Genomic DNA, 27,375 nt, shown 5'->3' on the forward strand with positions numbered 1-27,375 from the left:
TTGTGGCTGAACATTTTATTGATTAATATGAATACTAGAAGACTGCTTGAAGGTCTAGTTAATAGTGACTGCCTTTATATCTCTTCAGATAGGTCTAGCATAATGAATATTACACTGCAGTAACTGTTTGGAAACGGAGCAAAAATGTTCTATCCCGAAACCCACTACCGCAGAAAGAAGCCACAAAAACTGGACACTGTCGCAGATAACAGTATACAGGCCAGGAAGGAAGCAAAGCTTTCACACAAGCATACCGATTAACAGTATAAAATGTTTACCTATGCACCTAAAAACATGGCATAAGCAAACAGTGAAGATATATGCTCACAGCTACACTCAAACCTCATTATAACAAAGTAGCACCTTACAAAAACACAAGTTTGTTATAACACTATTGCAAGGGTATTTTTCATTTACTTCGTTATTACTAGCAGCTGGGTTTATAGGCACTAAAAAAAACTGTTTTAGGTGCCAAAGATAGGTGGGCAAAAACACTGTTCTAGGTCCCCAAAATCGTAAATATAGGCACAATAAACTGACAAAATTGAAAAAAAAGTTTCTAAAAAATACATGTGGAATCTTTATGACAGGAAAAGCAAACAAATGTTTTAGTTTATGAAGGTACAAAGGCGTGAATGGTTCAGCATAGTTATAAAATTTTTACTCTCGCAGGGCTTTCAGAATATGATCACTCCTTTTTTAGTCCATCGTGGCAAGTTAAAGTGTCCACCGTCTAATAAACACGCTCCTGGGTCTTTTGTCATTTCGGCATGGCTGAGAAGGGCAACACAGGAGCAAAATAGCCAGAACGCTACGAGGCCAGAAGGGTATTTTTGCCTCGTATTAACTTGGTCTAACTGCCCCGCCGCGGTGGTCCAGTGGCTAAGGTACTCTGCTGCTGACTTGCAGGTCACGGGATCAAATCCCGGCTGTGGCGGCTGCATTTTTCGATGGAGGCGAAAATGCTGTAGGCCTGTGTGCTCAGATTTGGGTGCATGTTAAAGAACCCTAGGTGGTTGAAATTTCAGGAGCCCTCCACTATGGTGTCTCTCGTAATCGTGTAGTGGTTTTTGGATGTTAAACCCCACATATCAATCAATAACTTGGTCTAAGCACACAGAGTCAATTTTTCTTCTGTCAACACCTTCAGGGCCCATTACAAGGTTTTGAGAATTTATAGCACTCAATGGGAATGCATGCACTGGGAACTCACGATCTCATCTTCCAGGATTTGCAATGCTATGCAACCCAGAAAGAGGTAAAATGTCAAACTGAATGCTTGACCTGCATCTCGCAGGCATGTGCCCCAACATGATGGAGGACGACGTATACAAGGAATGATTTTGTTTACGTCAAAGTAGTATGCGAAATTGAGAGAATTATAACAGGTAACATAAGTAATTTGTGCAATCTGTTGCCTATGAAGGTTGACAAAATATTAAAATATATAAACAGAATCTATGTGAATAATTCTTTTTAACTTCGTATCGAGCGAGACTCATTTTGTTTGTGTTGGTGTTCTTGCCATTCTCGCATCATGCCGGTACCAGCTTTCGCAATGCTCGGTGCGTCTTCGGTGCATTGTCCCAGAAGCAGTTCCAGCGGTGCAATGCTGTGTATCGTGGTAGGCATTCTTGATCCATGCCAGCCTCTCCAAACGTGTGTGCATAGAGAGATCCAACCCACAGAAACCGACAGTACAATACAGAGAATGCCATAACGACACAACACCGCTTGTGTGCTCAACCTGACATGGTCATGCCATGCGAATACAACCTTGCGTGCACATGACGTGTTGATGTTCCTGCGTCGTGTGATCTTCCGGCTCCGAGTTGATCCAATACTGAAGAGGGCACTGAAGGAATTTGGCTTGCAAAATCTACACCGGCCGAGTGGCAAAGGCTTCAAGCTCACATTCTCACATCATGCTTTCACGGCTTGTGATGACTCAATTAAAATTTTTTAGTGGTACAAAGCTTTTGATTGGGCACGCAACAACTTCCAGTACGTAAGTAAAATTTCTCATATGACCTAGTGCAGCACCCATTAAAAAGTAAATGAGAAACAAAATAAAAACCATGTAAACATCTTTTTTTATCTACATTCTACTTTCTCCTGATGACACTCCACAGTTTCGCATACATTCTGCATCGTCCTGCGGCTGCACAGAAGCACATCCTTGCTCCCTACGCATGTGAGAAAATGCCGGGGGGGGGGGACGCCGACTAGACGGCGCGATGCGGTCAAATACATGTGTAGAGGGTAATCGCCTTTATATTAGCTAAGAGAATTTGTAGCCTTGACAGTGTAGGAAGGAACTTGTGAGATGGAGTATAGGTTGCACCCCATAGAGTTCCGAAAGCTCAAATATGCCTGTTAACATGAATAGAGGTCTACAACTGTACTCGAAAGCAAAATTTGAGGTTAAATAGCGTTCATATAGATGCCAATTCTCAAAATAGGCACTTATAGGCACTATAAAAACACTATTAAAGCTTTTCTTAACCTCTAATTCATGCTCACATATTAAAGCGGCCTGATAGGAATGCAAGAAACAAAATAGGCGTTTGCCTATAATCTGGTCTCTAATTATAACCAATATTTCAATATAACGGTGTTCATTATAGTATTCAGGTTTTAGTGTATTGCCAACTATGAACCAAGGCCTCAATTTCCATGATGTTCATGCACAATGTTTCTAAAAGGACAATATTGGGCCCCTTTAATGAAACACAACTGCTGCAAAGGCAAAATATAAATAGTTTGAGACGAGCACTAGCATTTACTTTTTTGAAGCATTATGAAGGTGGTGTTTAAAGAACGGCAGCACAATAACATTATTTCAACGAAACATTTTGAACAAGTCTCAGACCTGTAGCAGTTACAATAGTTGCAGATAAAAGTGAGCTCAAATGCACTTGATTTATGTTGAATTTTAATAGCAGAGTCGGAGCAGCCGACGGACTTTGCACGCGAGCACTCGACTATGGTGTATAGCAACGCCTACAGATCAATGATTGGAATATAATACATGCCGCTGTATGTGTTATAGTAATAGAGGGTCTATTTTTTGAATGGCAAGTTGCGCAGAGTACCTTGCATACATTATTCCCTTTGCTGCCAAATTATCTCGAATTCCCACTTGTGCGTGGCAGTTTCAGCGTCACTGTCACTATCTGATGAATCGCTTGTGCAGGAACATTTTTCTGCCTCTAAGCTGTCGCTATTCGAAAGTGGAAGCAATTCCACACAATTTGCAGATTCCTCCATGTCGTCTGTACCACCAAAACAAGCGGCTAATGGCAGCGCCCCCACGCAGTCAAACGTGTTAAAGGATATCAGGCCAAGTTCCGTCCACAGAGCCGATTTTGGCGGAGCGACTTTTCCTGCTCCACGGAGTGACTCTTGCTCTGACTTTCTCATTGGAACACACGTGTTCCGAATGAAGCAGAAAGATTTGCTCTGACTCCGTCATTGGAATTCAGCATTACACATTTGAACTTTAAGGGTACACTATACAAGTCATATTTAAAAATATATCTAAAATCGCTAAATAGTAAATATGACAGCGAGATTTAATGTTTACTGGCTAAAGTGTGGCATCGAAATGCAGCCTACATTGATATGTTCTACTTGGTCAGGATACCGGGGCCAATGAGTTCATCCAATTTTGCCATGATGTTATCTGAGCAGTGCTCGCCCATATAGTCTGCACGGCCTTGCTCCCACGCCAGCATTCCCGACAAGTCATTAACAGTTTTGGGTTCCACACTGACTTCGGGTAGAATGTTGCAGTTGTCATCTACTGCTAAAGGCAAATACTTTGGTAGGTCTTTCTCTTTAGGTACTGTGCTTACACTCTGTGCAGCTGGAACAGAGGCACTATTTTTATCGGGTTCAACACCATGATCTGGATCCACTGCTCCCTCAGGAACTCCAGACTCTGTGCCAACAGCTACGGGGTCTGGAGGAGATGTCTCGGGAGTCGATTCAGGAGCAGTGCGCGGCCCTGGCGGGAGGTAGAGGATGGGCTTGGGGTGTGTACGAAGAGATGGTGCAGGAAGGTACGCCACTGGCTCAGCCACAAGGAACGATGGGAAGTGCTGCAGAATGTCCAGAGCACAAGTGTAGCGCTGCTCGTTGACCTTGTTCTGTATGGTCTGCAAGTATAGCCAATTGTCCCTCGCTGTCAGGTTTGAAATAGATGTGTTTTAACCCAACATTGTTGAATTTTACAGAAAACTAAGGAATAAGAAATTGATTAATGACAATAGGAAGACCACACCACAAATACTTTTGGATGCCCATTAGTATTTAGATAATACATCACAACACAAAAATGGGTATTTATGAAACTGAACTGTGTTAGGCATTTGCAAATTTGTTAAATCTCATACTGATGTGCTTCGTATGATTATAATCCATAGTGTGCAAGCCTGATATAGCTTGTGCCAGGATCAGAGAAACAATCTTATGTATGTAAATGTAAACTGCTCAATGATATTACGGACCGATAGTTCATATGCTCAGAAGGAAGCATAATAGAACCATTTCATTTTTGGTCGGCACTTTTTGTGTTCCCTTACTGTATACTGCTTAGGCAAACAATACTCCTGCGTGTGTAGCATACAGAACAATTTTCTTCCTGTTCATTTTCACTCCATGTTAGTAATAGAAAACAATGAATGCATGATGAAAAAAAAAAGAAAAAAAGCATACAACAATTAACAGCCCTCCAAACAATGCATGAAAAGCAGTTGTGCTTACAAGTGTGAAAATGACGACTTGGTAAGAGCTTAAAACAAAATATAATAAGCGAGAACAGTTTCTTATTGCACATGATCATACTAACCAAAGAGAAGAGTGGAAGGACCCTCTTGACAAATATCTGAATCCAAAACTGAACAAACTGGGCATATGTTGGGTGTACACTGGCAGCAGGTGACAACGTGCCTGTGGGAGGATGGAATTTCACGTTCCATGGCTTGTATCCACCAAGGAACTGCACCACTTTGACATTACGACCAAACCTGTAATATGAAACACCAGCCCCAAATGAGTAATGCGAGAAGTGAACAATGATTTTTAAAGAATACTCTTCCACAAATATAAGATTAAATATTAGAATGTAAACTCACTGCCTAAATGCAGGCTTGTAGGTGTAGCAGACATTTGCCATAAGATTGTAGATAAATGGCAATCTGCGATTTATGTCGGAAGACCAATTTCGAAAATAAGTATTTAACAAGCCTTGATCTCCGCCTGAAAAGGACACAGAAAAATGCAAATTATAGCATAAGTGCTTCAATTTCACTGCCAAAAATAAATTTTGTATATGCAAGTGATTTGGGGAAAAAAATTCTATTCAAGACAAAGGCATCACAATTACAACTGCAAAAGCAAGCACAAGCCCTGCATTTGAATATAAAATGATTAAAATATTTTAAATCCAATACGAATCTTTATATCCTTAATATTCACATTTGATTTGATTGATTAATCAGGTTGTAGGAATTTCATGAACATTGAAACAGTGCAGGTTGTAAAAAAGCTGAATTTTAAAAATTGACCCGTTTCTCACCATCAAAGCTGCCTTGGCGTTCAGCAAAGCTGATGAGGTCCCAGAAAGTTTCCATAGATGGTACATACACAAACAGACCACTATTAAAGCAGTCTGGCCAGCCAATATCTGGTACAGCTGACAGCTCATCACGTTCAAACAGCTCATCACAGTTTTGAACAACCTGGAAAGTGGAAATAAGTTGCTTGAAAAGTGCAGTTTTTGAATTAACTCTGACATATGATTGAAAAATACACATTGAACTAATCACCCTGAGCTGAAATCAATTATAACGTAGTAAAAAATTATGCAAATTATACACATGTTATGTTATGTAAAGGATAACACAAGACTACCACATCATCCTAATAGCCCAGTAATTTTATGCACTTTTTTTCATTTCCAGAGAGACTTTTTTTTTTTATGTGCAAGAAAAACACTTTCTCTTCATGGCCATTGCTGGTCTCACTGCAAACTTGAACAAATGACCCGTCAGTCCACATGTCACTTCCAAGCTATGTGTGAGCTCAAAAACAGAGTAGCGAACATGCATGCCAAACCCTACTGACATAAGAACAAACTGTCGGGTTAAATGGTTTTGCATAGTTGATGTGAAAAATTGGTGCAATAAAAGAACACTAATAGCTAGTTGATTTTTTTCTTTCCTCCTTAAGTGTGCACGTACCAGTTGTTCTAACATGGCTGTGCCGGCCACCAAGTCATGCACACTAAATAAACTCATCAAAAGTAATGCTCCATTAGTATGTGGCAGTTTAAAACTGCATTAAGAAAAGTGCCTGCCCGTCACCTGGTGATATTATCCAAGATGTTTTGTATACATAATGGCAAGATTAAAACACAAAGGCTACAAACTTCTGCAGAGTGCATCTCTGACAAACATGAAGAAATGCTGCACACCAAGTGTAATTAGATTGGTCCAATATAATAGTGCTCCTCGTTTAGTCATATTCTACCTTTAAAATCCTTCAGGTCAAATGGTCAATCCTTGTAGTACATAAAGTATGGCACAGTTATCTATCAGGCATACTCTTTTCAGTGGCTGCTGAATGGCTCAGCCTATAAAACTGCTCACTTCAGATTAGCATTATGTTCGTGTAGCACATCAGACATAAGCACTGGCAGATGAACAGTTGTAGCTCCATGAAAGCGACAAAATTCCCATGATATTGTGAGGCATGTTTGAAGTCAATGCATGAAGTGCAATCATGAATTCAGCACTTAGTCACCACTTTTGGCCAGTGACAGAATGCACAAAATAGGGGTTTACAAAGAACTGAAACAAAATTATATCTCATCAGCTTCTAGTTAAATGTTATGTCATCAATAGGGATGCAAAAGCAATACTTTTACTCAGCACTGTATAAACCGGCTATCTCAAACTCTGTTTTTTAACTGAAATAAAGCCATAAGAAATCAACATTCTCTGTGAAAGTCTTGACAGGATGGCATGTGAATTTTTAGAAGCATTCTGCATCAAGACAAGAGAAATTAACTACACGAGCAATACATCAGTTAATTTTCTTGCACTTAAGATGTAGATATTCAGTATGACACTTCATTACACAGTGTTGTAAGAGTTTTCTACACCCTTCATGGAATGAACAGTTTGAATGTGGCCTTGACCCGTTGGTTCTGTACCATTCTTCTAAAGCAATCTTTCCTAGTTGCACCAATACGCAATTCACAAGTTTAAAAGCTTGCTTTGTGCCATGCAAGGACCAATGCAAGACAACAGACCAAAATCTTAAAAGCTCACCAGCATTCCTGCATCCAAGAAAATACACTTTGAAAACTGTGTCAACCGCCAAGCGTGCAGCTTGGTGTATGACACGCCGATGTCTGGCTGTTCCAAGAGAGCAAGTTTCGTGGTACCTTGAGTCCCAAGAGAACGGACCGAGAGCACCACATTGAAGACACATGACAGTAGATGTCTGTAATAACAATTCACAAATGCAATTGCATTCTGGATAGCTTGCTTAACATTATTTACGACATTCAACATTACATGAACATTGCCATAATAGTCTTATATTGCATCTTTTTAAGCACACATCACAAATAGAAAAAATTATGGTTATCATATTGCATCTAATGAGAAATTTTATAAAAAGCTGCATACAATGAAATAAAATTAGTCTTTGTTTTCCTCGTACACTAACAGCTTTAACTACGCTTGTACGAATATTTGAATGTTTCAAATATTTGAGCTAATATTCCTGTATTCAAATTTGCTTTGATTACATATCAAATTGTTGAAAATTTAGGAATATTCGAAATGAATGAATAGATGTATATCAATCCGCATGTAACTCTCTGTAAAGATGAATTCACTGCAGTGAAGATGTTTTAAACTAGGAAAACACATAGCCAGGGAAAATCTGTACTGCCGCAAAGCCCTACTTCGAGGTTAAATGAACGTATTACCCTGACATTGATTGATCATTTTTAAAGTTTAAAAGTTTGTTATGCTGGTTTACATGCTCCAAGTGTAATCAATTTTAAAACATTATTTTACAGGTTATGACTTCTACTAAAAGTCAAACCCTGCTACTATTCAAAGTTGCTTCCTCCTCCTTTAAACCAAAAAGAATGACATTTGTGCAGGTTAGTTGGGTCATGAGAAACATAGCCATTTGTTTTTATAAGATGAGATATACACTATTCGAATTTGATCAGAAATTATTCGGACAAAATTGCTATTCACTTAGAATTCGCTTTGAACCCAAGTTTCGCTATTCGCACAAGCCTAGCTTTAACCATTAATTTGCAGTCAACTTTGAGCAATCAGGCAATGGTTAATTCAATTATGTAATATGTTGTAAAAGGTACATATGCTTAATTATGAGGTGTTCTTTATTTTTAACCTGAATAATATTAATACCGCCTAGTTGTACACCGACCACAGCTATATTAACGATCATCACCAGAAGCGCAGACCTTGCTCATCTAGTAGTGGGGCTACTTTCAAGCCCTTCACAACACTGAGAGTTGCAATGTAATAACAGTATTTGCCTTAACTCACTGAGTGCAGACTGTAAGAAAAGGTTTTCAGCAGAAAACACTGACAGACGGAAGGGCTGAATATGCATAACATGCATATGAGACTAGGAAATGAATGTATAAATCCACTTTAATGCTTGATATAACAGTGAATGCAGTGCGTCCCCCCCTCCTTTTTTTTCTTTTATCGTGTAATTCAGTTCACTGCTTAAACTGGTGGACAGGTTTTTTTTTTTTTTTCAGTTAAGCTTTGTTTATGTTAGTATATAACTGACAGTGCATTGATACATCATTTCCAGCTAATCTGTATAGTAATTCAAGTACACTTTCTATGAAGAGCAAAGTTATATCAATGATGTAACTACAATACACTTTTACACCATTAACTGTACAATAAAGATATATCTAAGATATACCTTCAACAGGTCATGGTAAATGTTATGGGTAGCTGTGTAAGCAGGACCTATAGGGCAAGCTTCCATTCAGGGTTGTACAGAATTCCGCTTGACCGAGAAATAACATGAATAAAGGAAATGGGAGCCTTGTTTGTGAACAAGGCTCCTAAGAAGAAGCCAGACTGCATTCTTTTATGAATGTACATACTTTTACTTTGGTTGGCATGGTGTTTTTCTTCATTTTTATTTATTTAAAAATATGTTGTAGGCTTTAAGGGAGGCATTAATTAAGGGGGCAGTGATGTTTATAGCCAGAAAGAGTGCCCTAGCCCCCCTTCCCCCTCCCAAAAATAGGATGAGAATAAAGAATAAAAACCAAGAATAAAGAATAAAAATAGTAGTTTTCAAAGGCCTTCCACAAGTAAGCCCACCGCGAAAAAATTTCTGGCTGCAGGCCTCAGGGCTACATATGACTTTAGTAAACATAAAAAATTCAATGAAAAAAGTTACAATGCTATAAAGTATAACTTTTATTAACTACACTAAGTTGATTTTATTGATTTGTGGGGTTTACCCTCCCAAAATCACCATATAATTTTGAGAGACACCCTAGTGGAGGGCTCCGGAAATTTCGACCACCTGGGGTTCTTTAACGTGCACCCAAATCTGAGCACACGGGCCTACGACATTTCCGCCTCCATCGGAAATGCAGCCGCCGCAGCCGGAATTCGATCACGCGGCCTGCCGGTCAGCAGCCAAGTACCTTAGCCACTTGACCACCGTGGCGGGGCTTAACTACACTAAGTAAATTTTATACGAAATCATGAAAACAAACAAACAAAAATGTGACATGAGCAACAGCATTGGAAAAAATTTGTTCAACAAGAAAGCTGCCAGTTGACAATGAGCAAGACCGCTGTCAAACTTTATATACAGCCTTTATTAGATAATTACTTAGGCCTATTATAGAATCTATTCTAAATCAACTGAGGTACAATACTGTCCTGGTGAGAGTCCTTCAATCAGACACTATGTGAAAGCACAAAGTAGCTGAATGCACATATTGATGAATGAAATTTTGACAACTGAAATGATTATGTGGCCAGTGTGGCATACACCAGGGACATTGTACACATGCTACTGTTGCTTAATTGAAATTAATGATCCTTAACTATGACAACAGAACAATGTCTGAAATACTTTAGTAGGAATAGTTGGTGCATATTTAGCCTGTCAACGTGACCTTTCCGTATTTGGGAACAAGTCTGTACAGCACACAATGCCAGCAGAACAAATTGAAATGTGAAAATTTAGAAGCCATGGCTGTAAATGGAAACATGGGCTCATGCGCCAGTGCACCATCAATACTTTTTGTGGAAAAGAAAAGCTACTTGAGCAAAGCTAGTCCTTCAACCTAAAAAAACATGCTCTAGACAGAAAAAAACAACAACACTGCACTGGGTTTTGTACTATATTAAAGGTGGTTTTTCAACATTTAGTTACTAATACATTAGTGGATCACATCTTCCCTTCTCTCTCTGCTGTTGTTTATTGCTGTAACTATTTTCTTGTAGTAAACAATCAAATCTTCAAGTGTATAATTTAGTCTGAATCGTATAATTTAAAATACTTTCCCCATTTTAATAAGGTCACAATAGAGGATATCAACTAAATTTGAAAAAACCTTATTCATGTGGTGTGTGTGCGTGTAAAGGGGAGGAAGGTGCTTGTCATGCATGCCTGCAGGAGCTACTTGCACACACTGGCAAATATGAGATCTTCAGGAAGCAGAAAGTTTTCACTACTTCCATTTCCTGCCATTTCTTGACCAAACACATTTCGGTGCCCTTAGACTTGAGTAAGTGATGATAAATTTTATTGCAACAATGTTGTGAGCTTTATGTTCAGCAACATCCACAAAATGCTTTCAATGTTATTAAAAACACATACTCTCAATAGCTGCTGTTTTGGTTTTATTTTAATCTATACACAGGCATGTTAACTTAAGATGTAGTTAATTTGCAATCCAAACAAAAGACACCACTGATGACTTATAAAAGTTAAATTGCTAATCTTCCCTTTTGCCACATAGCTTAAAAGAAACACAGGTGCATCACTGGTAGTATTAAGTAAGCATTTCTTGGTACTAATATTAGTGAATAAAATTGAAGTGTGAAACTAATGAACAAACGTACGCATGCACAACCAACCTGAATGCATGAGACACTCCATCAGTCACCAAGACGACAAGAGACCGAGAGGTTTTGGAGAGCCACAGTGAGTTTCCCAAGACAAGGCATAGCATGGCACTGAGGTCATTGTTTGCCATGGTAACATAAGCTTCATGTTGCACACTTGGCACCGCTGGTTCTGGGATAAGCGGCTGGACCAGATCAGTCATCCAATCTGAACTAAGAGATGACTTCCGTCTAACCCCACTATGTTCTGCTGGAGGTAATCCACTGCCTGCCTGATTTTCTTGGACGTTTGACCCAAGGTTATGAAGCTGGAGCTCCGAAGGTCGCTTGACCAAGTTCAGGAGTTCTCCACTTTCAGTGAAATGAGCACTTAATCTGACCTCATCACTTTTTGAAGGCTCAACGACACCTCCATTGCATTGTGAAGTTGCAGGTGACAAGCCATTTTCTGGTGATATGACATATTGCACTTCTGGAAGCTGAGGAGCACAAAGGCTCAGCTCATCTTGCTTAGGCACATTTGACAGCTCCGAACCAGTTGGAACGAGGGCACTGCTCAGCAGATTTATAGCAAGACTGTTCATGGGTACAGCCATGTCTGGTACCTGGCCAGCAGGCAAACTCGGAGGCTGAGAGTGAAATGAAGCAGTGCCTTCACTATAAAACTTTCCATTGTCTGGAAAGTTCTGTACAGGTTCGGCTGAATACAAGAGTTCAGAATGCCTCTTGTTGTTGTTGTTGTTGTTGTTCTGAGTAGAAATGGAGTATGGCACAGGCATTGACGAAGTTGACTCTGGACACTGCCATGCATGAGCTTCTGGTGAAGCAGCATTTGCCTGCCGATTATGCAAGCCCGTGGGATGCTTAGCATCCTTATGGTCAAGACTGTTGGCTACCACTGAAGAGTCACCTCCCAATGGAGGAGGAACCCAAGTTTTTTGAAAGGATGCAAGTCTCTCCCGTGCACACCAGCTACAGTCTGGAGGGTCTTTGCCTTTCACAATAATGTCTACACTGAGCTGCTGGATAAGTGTCTGGATTGCAGAGACATATTGCATCATCGACTGTGAACAGGAACTACAGAGCGGGGGCTCCTGCAGAGACTGCGTCTTTTTAGCACTCAGCATTTTGGTATAATAGTCATTAAAATCATCAGATGCAAGCTGAGAGTGACGAACACAGTGCTTCCTATCGTCCTGGTATACACCTAGACTTTGTGGATTGGTATTTGACCTGTATTTATCTGACTGACTCGCAACTATCGCTTGAGATATATCCACCTGCAAGTCAGGAACAGTGGGAAATACAGGAAAAGGATAAGATGGCTCTGTAGCTTGTGGAGCTTGGTGTGATTTCTTAGCCATGCTGTTTTTCATAGGGTCATTGATTATGCTTTCTTTGAAAGAGAAGCTTTCAAGTTCACAACCATCACTGGACTTTGGATCTGTGCTAGTGTAGGTGAAAGAAACTGTACTAGGCATTCTACTATCATTTTTTACTGCTGCCTCAGATGGTGCTGCCTTTGCTGGCTCTTCAACTATGCAAACTGAATTATCACAGTGAGGACGGGGAGTTGAAGGATCAGTGAAGGAATGAAGGTCATCTTCAATCACCAAAGATTCCGGTAGATCTTCTTGGCTGATTTCCTTTTGAAGGGGTTGCCATCGTTCAAACCTAGAATGTGCAACAATGTTTACACTATTACTTCTCTTTGCAATCTCTCACAAAACTCACTTTGCCTAAACACATCAGTAGCCATGAAATTATGCTTACCACTAATTAAATAAGTTGTGAGCATTTATTACATTTAAGAAAAAATATGAATCCACCTCGGTAGTAGGCAGCATGTCAGTCTCATTATTTGTACAGAGCCGTACGCTTTTACCTTGAACATTGCACTGTGTGACCGGCGTTGCACGGAGTGCTTCTCCCGGACAGTTCGGAAACGAGCGCAATGACAGCTGGAGGTGGGTCCTTAGCCGCATTGTCTGCTATAGAGCGCGGTGGCTCGACTGAATTGTGCCTGCTTTACGGTAAAGCAAGCATCACTCTTGCTATGTGCGCACACAAATTTAGAAGACAAGCACGACCTTAATACTATAAGAACTAGCAGTAACCCAGATTACACCCCACCAGTAATGATAGAAGAAGTCAGAAAAGCTTTGGAGAGCATGCAAAGGGGCAAAGCTGCTGGTGAGGATCAGGTAACATCAGATCTGCTGAAAGACGGAGGACAGATTGTGTTAGAAAAACTAGCCACCCTGTTTACGAGGTGTCTCCTGACGGGAAGAGTACCAGAGACTTGGAAGAACGCTAACCTCATCTTAATACATAAGAAAGGAGATGACAAGGACTTGAAGAATTACAGGCCGATCAGCTTGCTCTCTGTAGTATACAAGCTATTTACAAAGGTAATTGCTAACAGAGTAAAGAAAACATTAGAATTCAATCAACCAAAGGAACAAGCAGGATTTCGAACAGGCTACTCAACAATTGACCACATTCATACTATCAATCAGGTAATAGAGAAATGCTCAGAGTATAACCAACCACTATACATAGCCTTCATAGATTACGAGAAGGCGTTTGATTCAGTAGAAATATCAGCCGTCATGCAAACACTGCGGAATCAGGGCGTAGATGAAGTATATATAAACATTCTGGAAGAAATCTACAGGGGATCAACTGCTACCATAGTGCTTCATAAAGAAAGCAACAGAATACCAATCAAGAAGGGTGTAAGGCAGGGGGACACAATTTCTCCAATGCTATTTACCGCGTGCTTACAGGAGGTTTTCAGAAGCCTAGAATGGGAACAGTTAGGGATAAGAGTCAATGGAGAATACCTTAGTAACCTGCGCTTTGCCGATGACATTGCATTGCTGAGTAACTCGGGGGACGAATTGCAACTCATGATTACGGAGTTAGACAAGGAGAGCAGAAAGGTGGGTCTTAAAATTAATCTGCAGAAAACGAAAGTAATGAACAACAACCTCGGCAAGGAGCAGCGCTTCGAGATAGGTAATAGTGCACTTGAAGTTGTAAAAGACTATGTCTACTTAGGGCAGGTAATAACCGCAGAGCCGAACCACGAGATAGAAGTAACTAGAAGAATAAGAATGGGGTGGAGCACATTCGGCAAGCACTCTCAAGTTATGACAGGTAGATTGCCACTATCCCTCAAGAGGAAGGTATATAACAGCTGTATCTTGCCGGTACTTAGCTACGGAGCAGAAACCTGGAGACTTACAAAGAGGGTTCAGCTTAAATTGAGGACGACGCAGCGAGCAATGGAAAGAAAAATGGTAGGTGTAACCTTAAGAGACAAGAAGAGAGCAGAGTGGATTAGAGAACAAACTGGGGTTAAGGATATCATAGCTGAAATCAAGAAGAAGAAATGGACATGGGCAGGGCATGTAGCACGTAGACAGGATAACCGCTGGTCATTAAGGGTAACTGACTGGATTCCCAGAGAAGGGAAGCGGGTTAGGGGGAGACAGAAGGTTAGGTGGGCAGATGAGATTAAGAAGTTTGCGGGTATAAATTGGCAGCAGCAAGCACAGGACCGGGTTAACTGGCGGAACATGAGAGAGGCCTTTGTCCTGCAGTGGACGTAGTCAGGCTGATGATGATGATGATGGTTCTCAAGAAGCGAAGCGACTGTGCCTTTTCCGCAAGTGATGGTACAAGTAATAAACCTCACCTCATACACAATTCAGTTCACAGTTGCAAGAGGACGGTTTGTGATCGCAGGTATAGCAGGTTGCGAATATTCCCTCAGGTATAAATCTACGATGTGTCGTTTTTCGCATTCTGGCACTTTCCGTATGGTCCTTTAGTTGGGAGACAATATTGGAATGAAGTACTACCGAACATATTCAGTCCTTTTGTCACGCAGCGACAAAAAAAAAGGGGGGGGGGTGACTGTGCTACGAATACAAGGTTTACAGAAAATTTGCCACAGCAGGCTAACGTTTTGAGCCAAAAAAGATATGAAGCCATACGCGGGCCTTGTGTCGTCCAGCAACAAAAGATCACAGCATATCCACGGAGTGAATGAATGATGAGTGGAGCGAAGCGCCCGTTTGTCCGCACATCCGCCTGTCCATTCGTTCTTGCTTCCATACGTGTGTGTATCTGTCTGTCCGTCTGCCACTCACACAAGCGCCACCTACTGAGTGAGTCAAACAACTAGGTGGTTACGAACCGGTCACAGACGTGCATGAACAAATTAATGGCTTTAGGAGCTTCGTCCCTAAAAGGGAGTGAACCTTTATTCGCCACCTTCTCCGAGCAGTAAAGATTTGTCATGGACGCTTTCTTGGTGCGCTGATTTCCCCGTATGGATGCAGCTGAGAACTTTATTAGAACGTTTCTTAATTTGTCTGCATGAATGGCACGATTGAGCAGTACATAAGGGCAGAATATTGGCGAGTTAAATTCTGTAGCACATGAAAGCAGCGCTATTGGTAACACATAGATGTTATTTATAATTTGAGTTCTCCAAGATCAGCCGACTGGTAACATCTTTTTGTTTACAGGTGAGTAACCAATCAACATTTTGGAACATTGCAAGATGTTATGTCTGGCCTTACAGGATATATTTATTACTAATTTTACGGCACCCAACTTTGAGCTGATTAAAAACAGTCGTGTGAGGTGCCAGAATATTCTTTCTGTTCTGCTGAATCGCTTAGCCATGGCAGTGCCAGTGTGGCTTGAAAGTTTTGCTCACGTATGGGACGAGATTTACTATTTGTACGATTGCTTGCAGAAAAGACACAGTCGCTTCACTTCTCAAGAACCGCACCGGCTTCTAAATGTGTATGCGTACATACCAAGAACGATGCTTGCTTCACAGCAAAGCAGGCACAATTGAATCGAGCCACCTCACTCTAGCAGACGACTTGGCGAATGCCCTGTCTACAGCTGTCATTACACTTGCACACCAGTTTCTGAAGCGCCCGGGCGAGACACTTTGGGGAGCGCTGACCACACGGCGCGGTGTTCAAGGTAGAAGAGGACGGCTCTGCACATGCTAGAAACTAACGTACTGATGGTACAATAACAACCAAGTTTTGATAACCGGCTTGAGTGCAGCACAAAACACTTCAGTGCAAAAAAAAAAAAGTATTGTATTGATACCATGAACTTGAACTATATTTCTAAATTGCATTCTTAATTCATATGTGGTAATATGGTCATTGAGTGTTGCTCTTCTTGAATACAAATCACATAGGCAAAAAAATACTCAGCATTTCAAGCAAATCAAGCCTACCTAACCCAATGGCACCAAGATTTATAGAGCCCACAAAACATCACTTGCATATTTCTGTGAGATAACAATCAAGCTTTGAATAAGGCAACTACTAGGATGTATATCTAAAAGCTCCTGCTTTTACAACAGGCACATTTTTTTTTTAAATAAATTTTAGTCTAAACATTATACAACAATATATTCATAGGATTCACTGAACACTATACTAAAACACTATACTGACTTTAAGTTGAAAGTGAATGCTTGTCTAGGTAGTTTCCTTTGTGCGCTGTTTCTTTTTTAAATCAACTAGCCCAGAACATCACTTTACAGAGTTATACTAAAGGTTTAATCACACCTGCAACTACAACTGGTCGTGTGAGCAATCTTCACACCTAGTAGCGCCACCGACACCTATCATCACATCAAATTCTCCACTACCCTTGCTTTGCAAAATAAGCGAACGTCCTACCGCTTCGCACGTGATTGGTTTCGAGGTTAGTGACTGCATTACATGACTGAAAAATTGAGCAGATAAGAAGTGAGCCAAAGCAGACACTCTTTCGACCAAAGCGACCAGCCGCTCTGCTTCGTCACATAACAGGTGCTAGTCGTAGGTGTGAATGAGTCTTAAGGGCTGAACTTGACTACACAATGAACAAGCATACAGTCAGGCATCTGTTATGTACAAAATCAAGAGCGGAAAAAAAAACACTTTCCTGCACAGGCTCATTTCTTGCCACATACATGTGGTGACGACTATGACAGCAAGTATTATGATTCTCAGCTGCCCCACTATATTATTATTAGCTTAATATCTCAGTCCACTTGCTCATAACCTCTGTTCATCCAGAGTTATACAGATGTTGCCCTTCTGAATACTCAAATCAACTGTCAAATAAATCAACTGAAGCAAATTATTAGCGGCTGTCAGCTTCAAATAACAGTGGCATTATGGCTGCATATTTATAAGCACTTCAGTCCCCTACACCAGATATCTCGTTGTGGAGAGGTAAAAAATGCAGCAAAGCTCAATATAGCAAAATGTCCTCGTACACGGGCATTATGGTGAAGGTATTGTGCACATGGCAAGTGCAAGGCCCGTTATACAAACCAAGATAAAGCATAATGATATTAAAGGGGACGTGATTGATTGATATGTGAAGTTTAACGTCCCAAAACCACCATATGATTATGAGAGACGCCGTAGTGGAGGGCTCCGAAAATTTCGACCACCTCGGGTTCTTTAACGTGCACCCAAATCTGAGCACACTATTAAAGGGAAACTGAGGTGCATTTTTGACCATACTGAGATAATGCTGTTTTCAAATAGTATTGAAAGTCGTGCAAAAACTAGGGCGGTTCACTTTGCCCAGACTCATTTTAATTAAACAATAAACGACAAGTTGAAACAGAAACTGAAATGGGGAGCTGCTCTACCATCCATGGTAGGTATCGGATAACATCACGAGAATCCGTCACCGATGACGTTACGAGATCCGCTACATTCCACCATGGCTGGCCAGGGTGTAAACATATAGCTCACGTGCTAACTCTGATGAGCGAAGAGCAAGTTGGCAATATCATCAGACACGAATCAAGCTGTGCCAGCTAGTCTGGACTTACCAGTGACAAGTTCAGCAATGATTGCAGCTACTATCTGAGCACGGAAGCATTTGACATGCCCCAAATCTATTTCCTCGTTGCTCAATATTGTAAAACCCGATGTCTATGGCGAGTACTTGCATTGTCGTTGCCTCGTAGAAGAAGCACGCGCATCCGTGTGCTGGGAAAGACAGCGTTTTTGGAAAAGAGTAGGCCCTTACGTCACATACAGAGGGTGGCTCACGTTTACAACTTTGATTCCAGAATTGGCTACTAATTTTAAAATTTGTTTTTTAAAAAATTAATGTCTTACGATTGTATAATTTGGTACATATCACCACTGTACCAATGAGAAGATATATTCAAAGTTTTCTTGAAATCAGATTGATTAGATTTGTGGGGTTTAACGTCCCAAAACCACCATATGATTATGAGAGACGCCGTAGTGGAGGGCTCCGGAAATTTCGACCATCTGGGGTTCTTTAATGTGCACCCAAATCTGAGTACACGGGCCTAAAGTTTTTTTGAAATCAGTGAACATCGAAAGAACGCCGGAGTTCCCCTTTAAAGGCCAACTCCGGCAGTTTTTTTAGGTCAATGGATCTCAATGAAATTCACTGGGTACATTCATCTGCTAATTTGTACCATTCATGCCAAATTGCAAGCTTGAGAGTTTCGAAGACTCTTTCTAAATGAATTTTATAGCTTGCCTTGAAACGCTCACCTCGCTTGCCAGAATTATTGGCTACATTGTGTGTGTGATGTTGAGTTTTGCCTGGTGGAAGTGATGAATCTGATGTGTCACTGCAGTGTCTGCTATGAATTGTGTGGGTTTGGCCGGCGCTTCAATGTAGAGCATGTGATTTCATTTCCCATGTTGGTGGGCGTGCAATAGGTGGCAAGTGGTGTTGCAATGTGAGCCACACATGATTCACCATATATTCATTATAACAGCGCCGATCGCGGTGGACAAGTAGTGCCATCTGGAAGGCATTATGCGCCATCAGGCAGGTTCGGGCAAATGATTACATCCCACATAGAAGCCCACTCTGTTGGGTTTCGCTTTGGATATTGCGTTTCTTTCAGCAATTAAAAATTTTCTTCGAATTTGTTGAGCATTACGGCTATCGGGCACGTGACAAGAATGTCTCAGGAACACAAAATCACCATTATTCTCACATGGTAGACAAATCGCCGGAGTTGGCCTTTGAGAGATGCCAGTACACCTAATACACATAGCAACAATGACAAAAGCCTAGAGATTCCAAATGAGGAGTGAGGCTACTATTTTCGGGGTATACAACACAAGAGCAAGAATGGTCATGCAAGTCATGCTACAGGCAAGTTGGCAAAAAGTGCTGATCAGAGCAAAAACTGGTGCTTAAACATGCCTCAGACCGGGTTTATGCTCATTTACACGACAAAAATTCAAGGGTTTCCAAGAACTTTCAAGGCTATTTGTGCAAATTTTCGAAGACCACATTGTCTGTTAAAAACCCAACTAACACATGCTCAGGGAAGGATATAGACTTGAAACAACTAGAATTCATCGAAGAAGGGCAACATCACTGAAGCAGACATCAAAAGCATGGCTCCAATGACACTTGCTTTCTAGACAACTTTTTATCATAATATTTTAATGTTGAATAGATAATCACTTTCAGTATGACAGAAGTTGCAAACTTTTATTCAGATAGGAAAAAATAAGAAAAAGTTATGCAACGCCTTGTTGCTTTTTCTGAATTTTCAACCACTGCCTGCTACTTCGTCTTGGCGGTTTTCCTAAGGCTATTTGACTTGATGATGCATGCCAGGTCACTAAGTGTCTCTGCCTTTTCTGCATTATGAGTCTGCTATACGCTCAATTCCTTAAAGACCAACTCGGTGCATTTTCGACCATACTGAGATAATGCTGCTTTCGAAGAGTATTGACAGTTCTGTAAAAGCTTGGGTGGTTCATTTTGCCCAGGCATTTGTCAAGAACTTTATTGAGGCAATAAACGGTGAGTCAAAACTGAAACCGACACCTGGAGCTGCTCCGTCGTCCATGGTGGCTATCGGACGACATCACGAGATCTGGTACACCATGGAGGAAGGAAAAACTAAGGAGAGGCCATGATGTCATATTCGTGCAGCCACCACATGGATGGATGGATTGATATGGCTGTACCCTTTAGATCGGGTGGCGGCTAACGCCACCTAGCCGTAATACTTAGTTAACAAAAACTAGATTTGTCTTTTTCTCCCTTTAATTGGTGAATTTAAGCATTGGTACTTTGCAGTGAAGGAGTTATTTTCACTCATGCCTTGATTGTAGCCACCAATCAGATAACCTCCTCCTGCCTATTTAAAGTCTATTTTTCCCTCGCTGTCCTTAAACCCCAGTGCTTTGAAAAACTCTGCTTGTCCTTTACAGAACATTATCAGGTGTTTGGTAGTTTCCTCCTCCTCTCCACATGCACTGCATACCGTGTCTACCTCTTCGTATTTGCCCCGATAAGTCCTGGTTCGCAATACTCCCGCCGTGGCCTCAAACAGTAGAGAACTACCCAGAGTATTATCATAGATCCTTTCCTTGGCAATTTCCTGCTTAAAAGTTCGATAGATCTAAAGTGCGGACTTTTTAATCATGCTTTTCTTCACATGTCAGTCTCCGTTTCCTTCACCTTCTTCTTAACCGATAGTTCTTTTTGATTTGGCCCCCTGCACTTTTCTAAGTATATACCAGTCAATTTCCTGATTCGCTTCCTCCATTTCGTATCGACCTTCTTCATGTACAAGTAGCTGAAAACCTTCCTAGCCCAACGCTCCTCCCCCATTTCTCTCAATCGCTTCTGAAATTTTATCTTGCTGCTAGCTTCCCTGCCCTCAAATGATGTCCATCCCATATCACCTTGTACTCCCTGATTTGGTGTATTTCTGTGAGCTCCTAAAGCAAGCCTACCTATTCCACGTTGCTTAATTTCTAATCTTACTTGAACCTCTGATATTATGCACAAGACTGCATTCCCAAAAGTCAGACCAGGAACCATGACACCTTTCAAATTCCTTTCACAACTTCATACCTATTGTGATTCCACAGTGCCCTATTTTTCATCACCGCTGCATTCCCGTTTCCTTTAGTCGTTACGTATATTTCATATTCGCTTAGGTACTCGGTCTCATTGCTTATCCATATGCCCAAACATTTGTATTTATTTGTTATCTCTACCGTGACCTCCTGTATCGTAAGCTCACTACCTTAATTATCATTAAAAATCATGACTGCAGATTTTTCCTTACTGAATCTCAAATGTAACTTATCTCCCTCATTACCACAGATGTCCATCAATCTCTGCAAATCTTCCTTGTTGTCGGCCATTAGCACTATATCATCTGTGTACATCAATGCTGGTAGTGCCCGTTCAATGAGTTTTCCTTGTTTGACGAAAGAGAGGTTGAAGCCAAGTCCACTCCACTATAATTTGGTCTCTAATTTTTGTAGGTACATCATGAATAACAAGGGTCACAGAGGACACCCCTGCCTAAGCCCCCGTTTTATCTCTGTGGGCTCGGATACCTGCTTTTCCCATTTTATATCGACCTTGTTACTTTTATAGATATCCTTTAAGAGCTTCGTGACTCTATCCTCCACACCTAGTGTGTCCAGTATTCCCCACAAGGCCTCTTGAACCACACTATTGTACGCTCCCTTGATACCCAAATTGATAGCCACAGGGGCCTGTGTACCTTTTCTGCTATTTCGATGCACTGCGTCAGTGAGAACTGATTGTCTTCCAACCTCCTTTGTTTACGAAACCCATTTTGCAGTTCCCCCAGCCCCCCCTCATCCGCATCGCGAACACTTGCACTGCCTCCTAGCGGAGAACCAGATAAACACTTCGCGATTACCGGCGAGCAGCTGCCGCAGCGGCCTTGAAAGCGGTGCCAGCGGAGTAGTAGGTGCTCTCTGCCGACGGCGAGCCAATTTACAAGCGCTGCTTCTTTTGGGTGTTTTTTAGGAAAGCTGTGCAATGCCCAGCTGTAGCGAATCGCGTGCACTTTTACGTGTACCTTGTGGCACTTTTCACACATGTTTGCTTCACTATTGATCAATAATGTATGGTATTTGCATACGGGGCTCTCAGCTCTACGCTTCGTTGATTCTTACTCATTGTGTAAACTGAGAACACACGCGAACTTTCGTTTTCAGTGTTGTAGGCATTGTGGCACGTTTTTAAAAGTTGTTTCGTTCATACGAAAGGACAATAAATATTACTTGTTATTACACTAAGTGTGTATTTTTTGTACGGTGTGCGCTCGCTGCGTGTTAGTTGTGTGCGCACTGGAACTAAACACTTTACATGTACGATCGCGTATAGTGGTGCCTTCTTATCGAAGTGAAGTACGTCAAGTGCTAGGCTAGTGTTGCACGTAATAGGCTCTCAAAATCGTGCATTGCCACACTGACACTATATATGAGCAAAAAAATGCTAATCGGCCCGTCGATCGAAAAATCTGGCTTAGAGAAAAACAAAAAAAAAAGGCTTTACGGTGAGCAGAACGCGAAAGTCACTGCCGGGTGAGTTCGAATACGATGATGCAGGGGCTGAATGATTTTGATTACGGCAGGTACCGGTGCTTTCTGTGCTGTTGCACAAAAACACTCTATGAAGTATTTCAGGACGCCACGCTCAGGCCTGCCATGCACTAACAGTCTGAGAAAGGTGTGCTCGCAACATTTTACTGCATGCAAACCATACAATACGCGTTAAGTTTACGCCAGGACTATAAGTCCGCGCAGAAGCCAACCAGCGCTAAGAGCATGCCGCGAAGCGTCTGCTGTTTTGTTTGCCCTATACCGGTTTGTTTGCCCCATAAATTTGACGTCACTTCCACCACACTTCTCGCAATGCATTGGGATATGATAGGGCCTCTCCTCAGCTTTTCTTTCCTCTATGCGATGCACCCTGCCACGGTTGGCCAGGGTGTAAACAGCGTGAAAAAGCAAGTTGGCGATGTCATCTGACGTGGAACCAAGCTGTGATAGCTCGTCTGAACTTATCAGTGACAAGTTCAATGATGATTGCAGCTGCTATCTGAGCGCGGAAGCATCGCTTTTTGTTTTTGATCTGCCGGTGCGTGAAGCATCTGACATGCATCGAATTAATTTCCTCGTTGCTCAATATTCTAAGACCCGACGACTAACACGCTGTATGCAGCTGACCAAACTGAACAGTTCTCACGTTGTTGTCACTTCGTAGAAGAAAGCGCGCGCTACATCCGCCTGCTGGGAAAGGTGGGATTTTTGAAAAAGAGTAGCCCTTTACGTCACATACATAGGGTGGCCTGCGTTTTCAAGTGCGATTCCAAAATCAGCTACCAATTTTAAAACTTTTTTTCTAAAAAAAAACTAAATGACTTACGGTTGTACAATTTGGCACATATCACTGCAGAACTGACGAGAACACATGTTCAAAGTTTATTGAAAAAACGCCGGAGTTTTCATTTAACAGCGGCCTCTAGTTTATATATATATATATATATATATATATATATATATATATATATATATATATATATATATATTGAAAAAACGCCAGAGTTTCCACTTAACAGCGGCCTCTAGTTTTTATTTACTATATATATATATATATATATATATATATATATATATATATATATATATATATATAGTAAATAAAAACTAGAGGCCGCTGTTAAATGGAAACTCTGGCGTTTTTTCAATATATATATATATATATATATATATATATATATATATATATATATATATATATATATATATATATAAACTAGAGGCCGCTGTTAAATGAAAACTCCGGCGTTTTTTCAATAAACTTTGAACATGTGTTCTCGTCAGTTCTGCAGTGATATGTGCCAAATTGTACAACCGCAAGTCATTTTGTTTTTTTTTTAAAAAAAGTTTTAAATTGGTAGCTGATTTTGGAATCGCACTTGTAAACGCAGGCCACCTTATGTATGTGACGTAAAGGACTACTCTTTTTCAAAAATCCCACCTTTATATCCACCTTTCCCACCTTATATATACTTTCCCACCTTATTATACCTACCTTGTATATATATATATATATATATATATATATATATATATATATATATATATATATATATATATATATATATATATATATATGAGGAAGGATGCGCTATTCTCTTTTTGCAGCAAACTGCTTATTTGCAGCAAGACTGCAAATTTAGTGCTGCTGACTTATTAACGAAAATAGGCAGCAACTGCCACCACAAGTTATCCAGAAAGTACAGAAACCACTTAATAGTTACATGTGGTACCCCTCCTTCCCCTCCCCTACTATAAAAAAAAAAAACAGAAATGCATTTGTCACCTCACCTATGCATGCTTACGTACCAAATGAATTTTATAAATTTGCATTTTTTGGAAGGTTCTGAAGTTGCATGCATAGTTTCTAAAACATTGAAATTTTTGTATCATAATTCTACTTTGATACAATCAAAGAGCATAGGGTCAGTAACCTACTTATGTTTACAATACCTCTGGCAAACTAGAGCCTATAGGAAACAAAGACAATATTATGTAAACAAAGAAAAAAGCCATAAACACAGTGGTCTGAAATGTGAGCTTCGGTACTGGTTTATCACGATATGTGGGGAGAAATTCAATTTCGACCCGACAGTAATAAATTACCCGGGAAAGCACTTTGTTTATATGATAACAGCACAAAAATGGCAAAAAAACAAGTATTTCATAACTTTCATACAGAATAATTGTTGGGGTTTAACGTCCTAAAACCACCCTATGATTATGAGAGACGGCACAGTGAAGGGCTCCGGAAATTTCGACCACCTGGGGTTCTTCAACGTGCACTCAAATCTGAGCACATGGGCCTATATTTTCGCCTCTATCGAAAATGCGGCCACATTGGCAGAGTGCCTTAGCCACCAGTACACCATGCGGGAGTTCTGATAATTCTAGAAGTATTATATAAGGAAGCCATTTACAAGACCAATTTTCCCTAAAAAAAAAAAAAAAAAGTCATTTTATGGAATCAACACAAACAAACGTTACATTAGGTGGTGGCAAGCATACATGGCCTAGAGAATGCTTTAGTGTGTTTATCCTCAGCTAAATAGCCATAATACCTAATGATGCTTAATGTTAGAAGGGCCAAAGAACCATCATACTTCAGATCTAATGTGAACACTCGTATGAAATTAGATTTGCATGGAAAATCAGTTCAGAACGATTTTATTCCAGACTAGCTGGGTGCCTTCACCCATAGTTTGGATGGATGCCGACACCTTATGGCAGCTGTAGTTTTTATTGAGATTTATTTAGATATTCTCAACAGAAATACTTAGAAAATATACATCCTAAGTATTGTGAAAAATAAAAAGCACAGCAACAATTATTTGAGCTGGTTGATTCTGGCCAATGGCACATTTTGTGATAACAAAGTGTACACAGAGTGCACATGTCCGTACCCTTGTCCTCATCATGTTTGAACAGTTCTGTAAACTCAATCAAATTCAAGTCTGGTCCAGTGGATTGAATTTAGGGGGTGTTTCATGCACATACAAACAGTGCAGCTAACAAACTTATCACGGCCAAAAACGAAGTGTCAATGGATGCTTTGCATTAAGCCGGCAAAAATGCAGTTTGCAGAGTCATGTGCATATATACACAACAGAACATACAACTGTCACTCGATCATCCTTGGCGCTTCATCGGCGACAAAAGGAACACTGTCTAGAAGAAAAAGCGCATACAATAAAACTAACGACCAACACAACAATTCGTTTCTGCAATCAGCTCGGGCAAACCAATTCAGTATTGTACGAGAAAAAGGCTAGACGGTCGAATTCTATTGCAGCCATTCACAAATTAAGTTTCAAAAGCACTAGACAGATGCGCGACAATTTTCGTCGTTGACGTCGCTTTAGGGGGCGTTCGTCCCCGCTGGCGTGACGCTCGGCCGACTGGCCGCACCATCGGTTATGAGCGACACGATGTGTTTACGGCTACCAACCGACAAGATAAACGTAATCGCGCTACAATCCAGACCCCAAGGCAACCAACCTCCACGCGGGTGTCCTCGAAGCATCGACAAGCAAAAGTTGGAAACTACAGCGGTCCATCAACAATGTTTATCAACGGAACCCTGGGCCGTAACGAGAGCACTGCAACATCCAGCTGTCAAGCACACCTTCAAATATACGCGTGCAAAGTTCGGAATTGAAGACCGCCCGCAGGACGTTGCGGCAGCGAGCAGACGGTGAAAACCTGCAGACCGTGGGCGGGCGCTTCAAACAGGTTTTCCGAGCCTTCAGAGCAAGCGAACTTGTTTCGTCGTCTTTTCAACAAAACGACAACTATAGTGAGGAAGGCATCGACGTAGTATACATACATAACCGTTATATACACATGCTTACAGACAGCACACTCGAGTGGAAAAGCAAGAGAACTCCCAAACGTGGAGACGGATAAGATTTGCTGCCACTTGTGAACACAATCGAAAGTTGGAATAATGAGCGTAAGTACACAAAACGAAGGCTCAGTACTGCACCGGCAATCTCCGATATTTCGCTCCTCGCGTGTTGTGTGAAAACAACTTGCCCCGCATTAAACACGGCTTTAAACATGCGAGCAACTTGGTAAAGGCAAATAAACAAGCAAAAAAATGTGTAAACGTCGCTCCAAGGGCGTAACACATCCTTCGAACGCCGGCTTTCCAAATCGCGATATTGCCGACGCAGGACATGGTTAAGGTCACTTTTCAATTAACTATACAAGTATACCGCACAATAAAAAAGATAATCGCTTTGAGCAAAACTTACTCAGTAGACTCCGAGAATTCGATATTCAACGGCTCTCGCTGAGCAGAACTCATTTTTGATCAGACGTTGAAAGCACGATATCCGGCACTTGTGCTTAATGAAAGGAACGCAATACTAAAAATTTTGAAGCGGGTCCAGCGGCGGAACTCATAGCTCCCGCGTCATGCTCGAATGTAAACAGACCGCATCAACCGGCACCGACGCACAGACCATGCACGCAGAGAACACCGTGCGCGGACGCTTGGCCGAACCGCCGAACTACGCACGATTAGTCCGCGTCAAAATCTCTCGCACATTATGCACACTTAAATTAAAAGATCAATACAACAAGCATAATAAGATTACTTACTAATTAGCTAGACTCTGACGTACTATTCTTGAATTAGCAGAACATGAACAATAAGTTTCACGACTATGCTACGTAGACTATTTTCTGTTGCGGAAGACAAGCCTAACCAGTCACTTCTCTATGAACCAACAAAACTAAATGGCTAAATGTTCAGC

The 27,375-nt window shown here is 41.0% G+C and overlaps 1 protein-coding gene across 6 annotated transcripts; it reads right to left on the reverse strand.

The window, feature by feature from the left end:
* LOC119185942 (uncharacterized) lies at positions 1-27,323 on the reverse strand. Of its 6 annotated transcripts, none has more exons than XM_075877949.1 (7): positions 27,221-27,323; positions 11,187-12,848; positions 7,338-7,512; positions 5,582-5,744; positions 5,139-5,262; positions 4,853-5,030; positions 1-4,160 (listed from the first exon to the last, which is right to left on the reverse strand). In XM_075877949.1, the coding sequence occupies exons 2-7, from the start codon at positions 12,653-12,655 to the stop codon at positions 3,630-3,632; spliced, it is 2,640 nt and encodes an 879-aa protein (XP_075734064.1). In that variant the 5' UTR covers positions 12,656-12,848; positions 27,221-27,323; the 3' UTR covers positions 1-3,629. The 6 variants fall into 6 exon arrangements, with proteins under 6 accessions (XP_075734064.1, XP_075734060.1, XP_075734061.1 ...); XM_075877945.1 differs by lacking the exon at positions 27,221-27,323 and adding an exon at positions 26,872-27,113; XM_075877946.1 differs by lacking the exon at positions 27,221-27,323 and adding an exon at positions 23,442-23,503.
* Between the last annotated feature and the right edge of the window lie 52 nt (positions 27,324-27,375).

Source organism: Rhipicephalus microplus, chromosome X (genome assembly GCF_043290135.1).
Source record: "Rhipicephalus microplus isolate Deutch F79 chromosome X, USDA_Rmic, whole genome shotgun sequence".
Taxonomy (NCBI): Eukaryota; Metazoa; Arthropoda; class Arachnida; order Ixodida; family Ixodidae; genus Rhipicephalus; species Rhipicephalus microplus.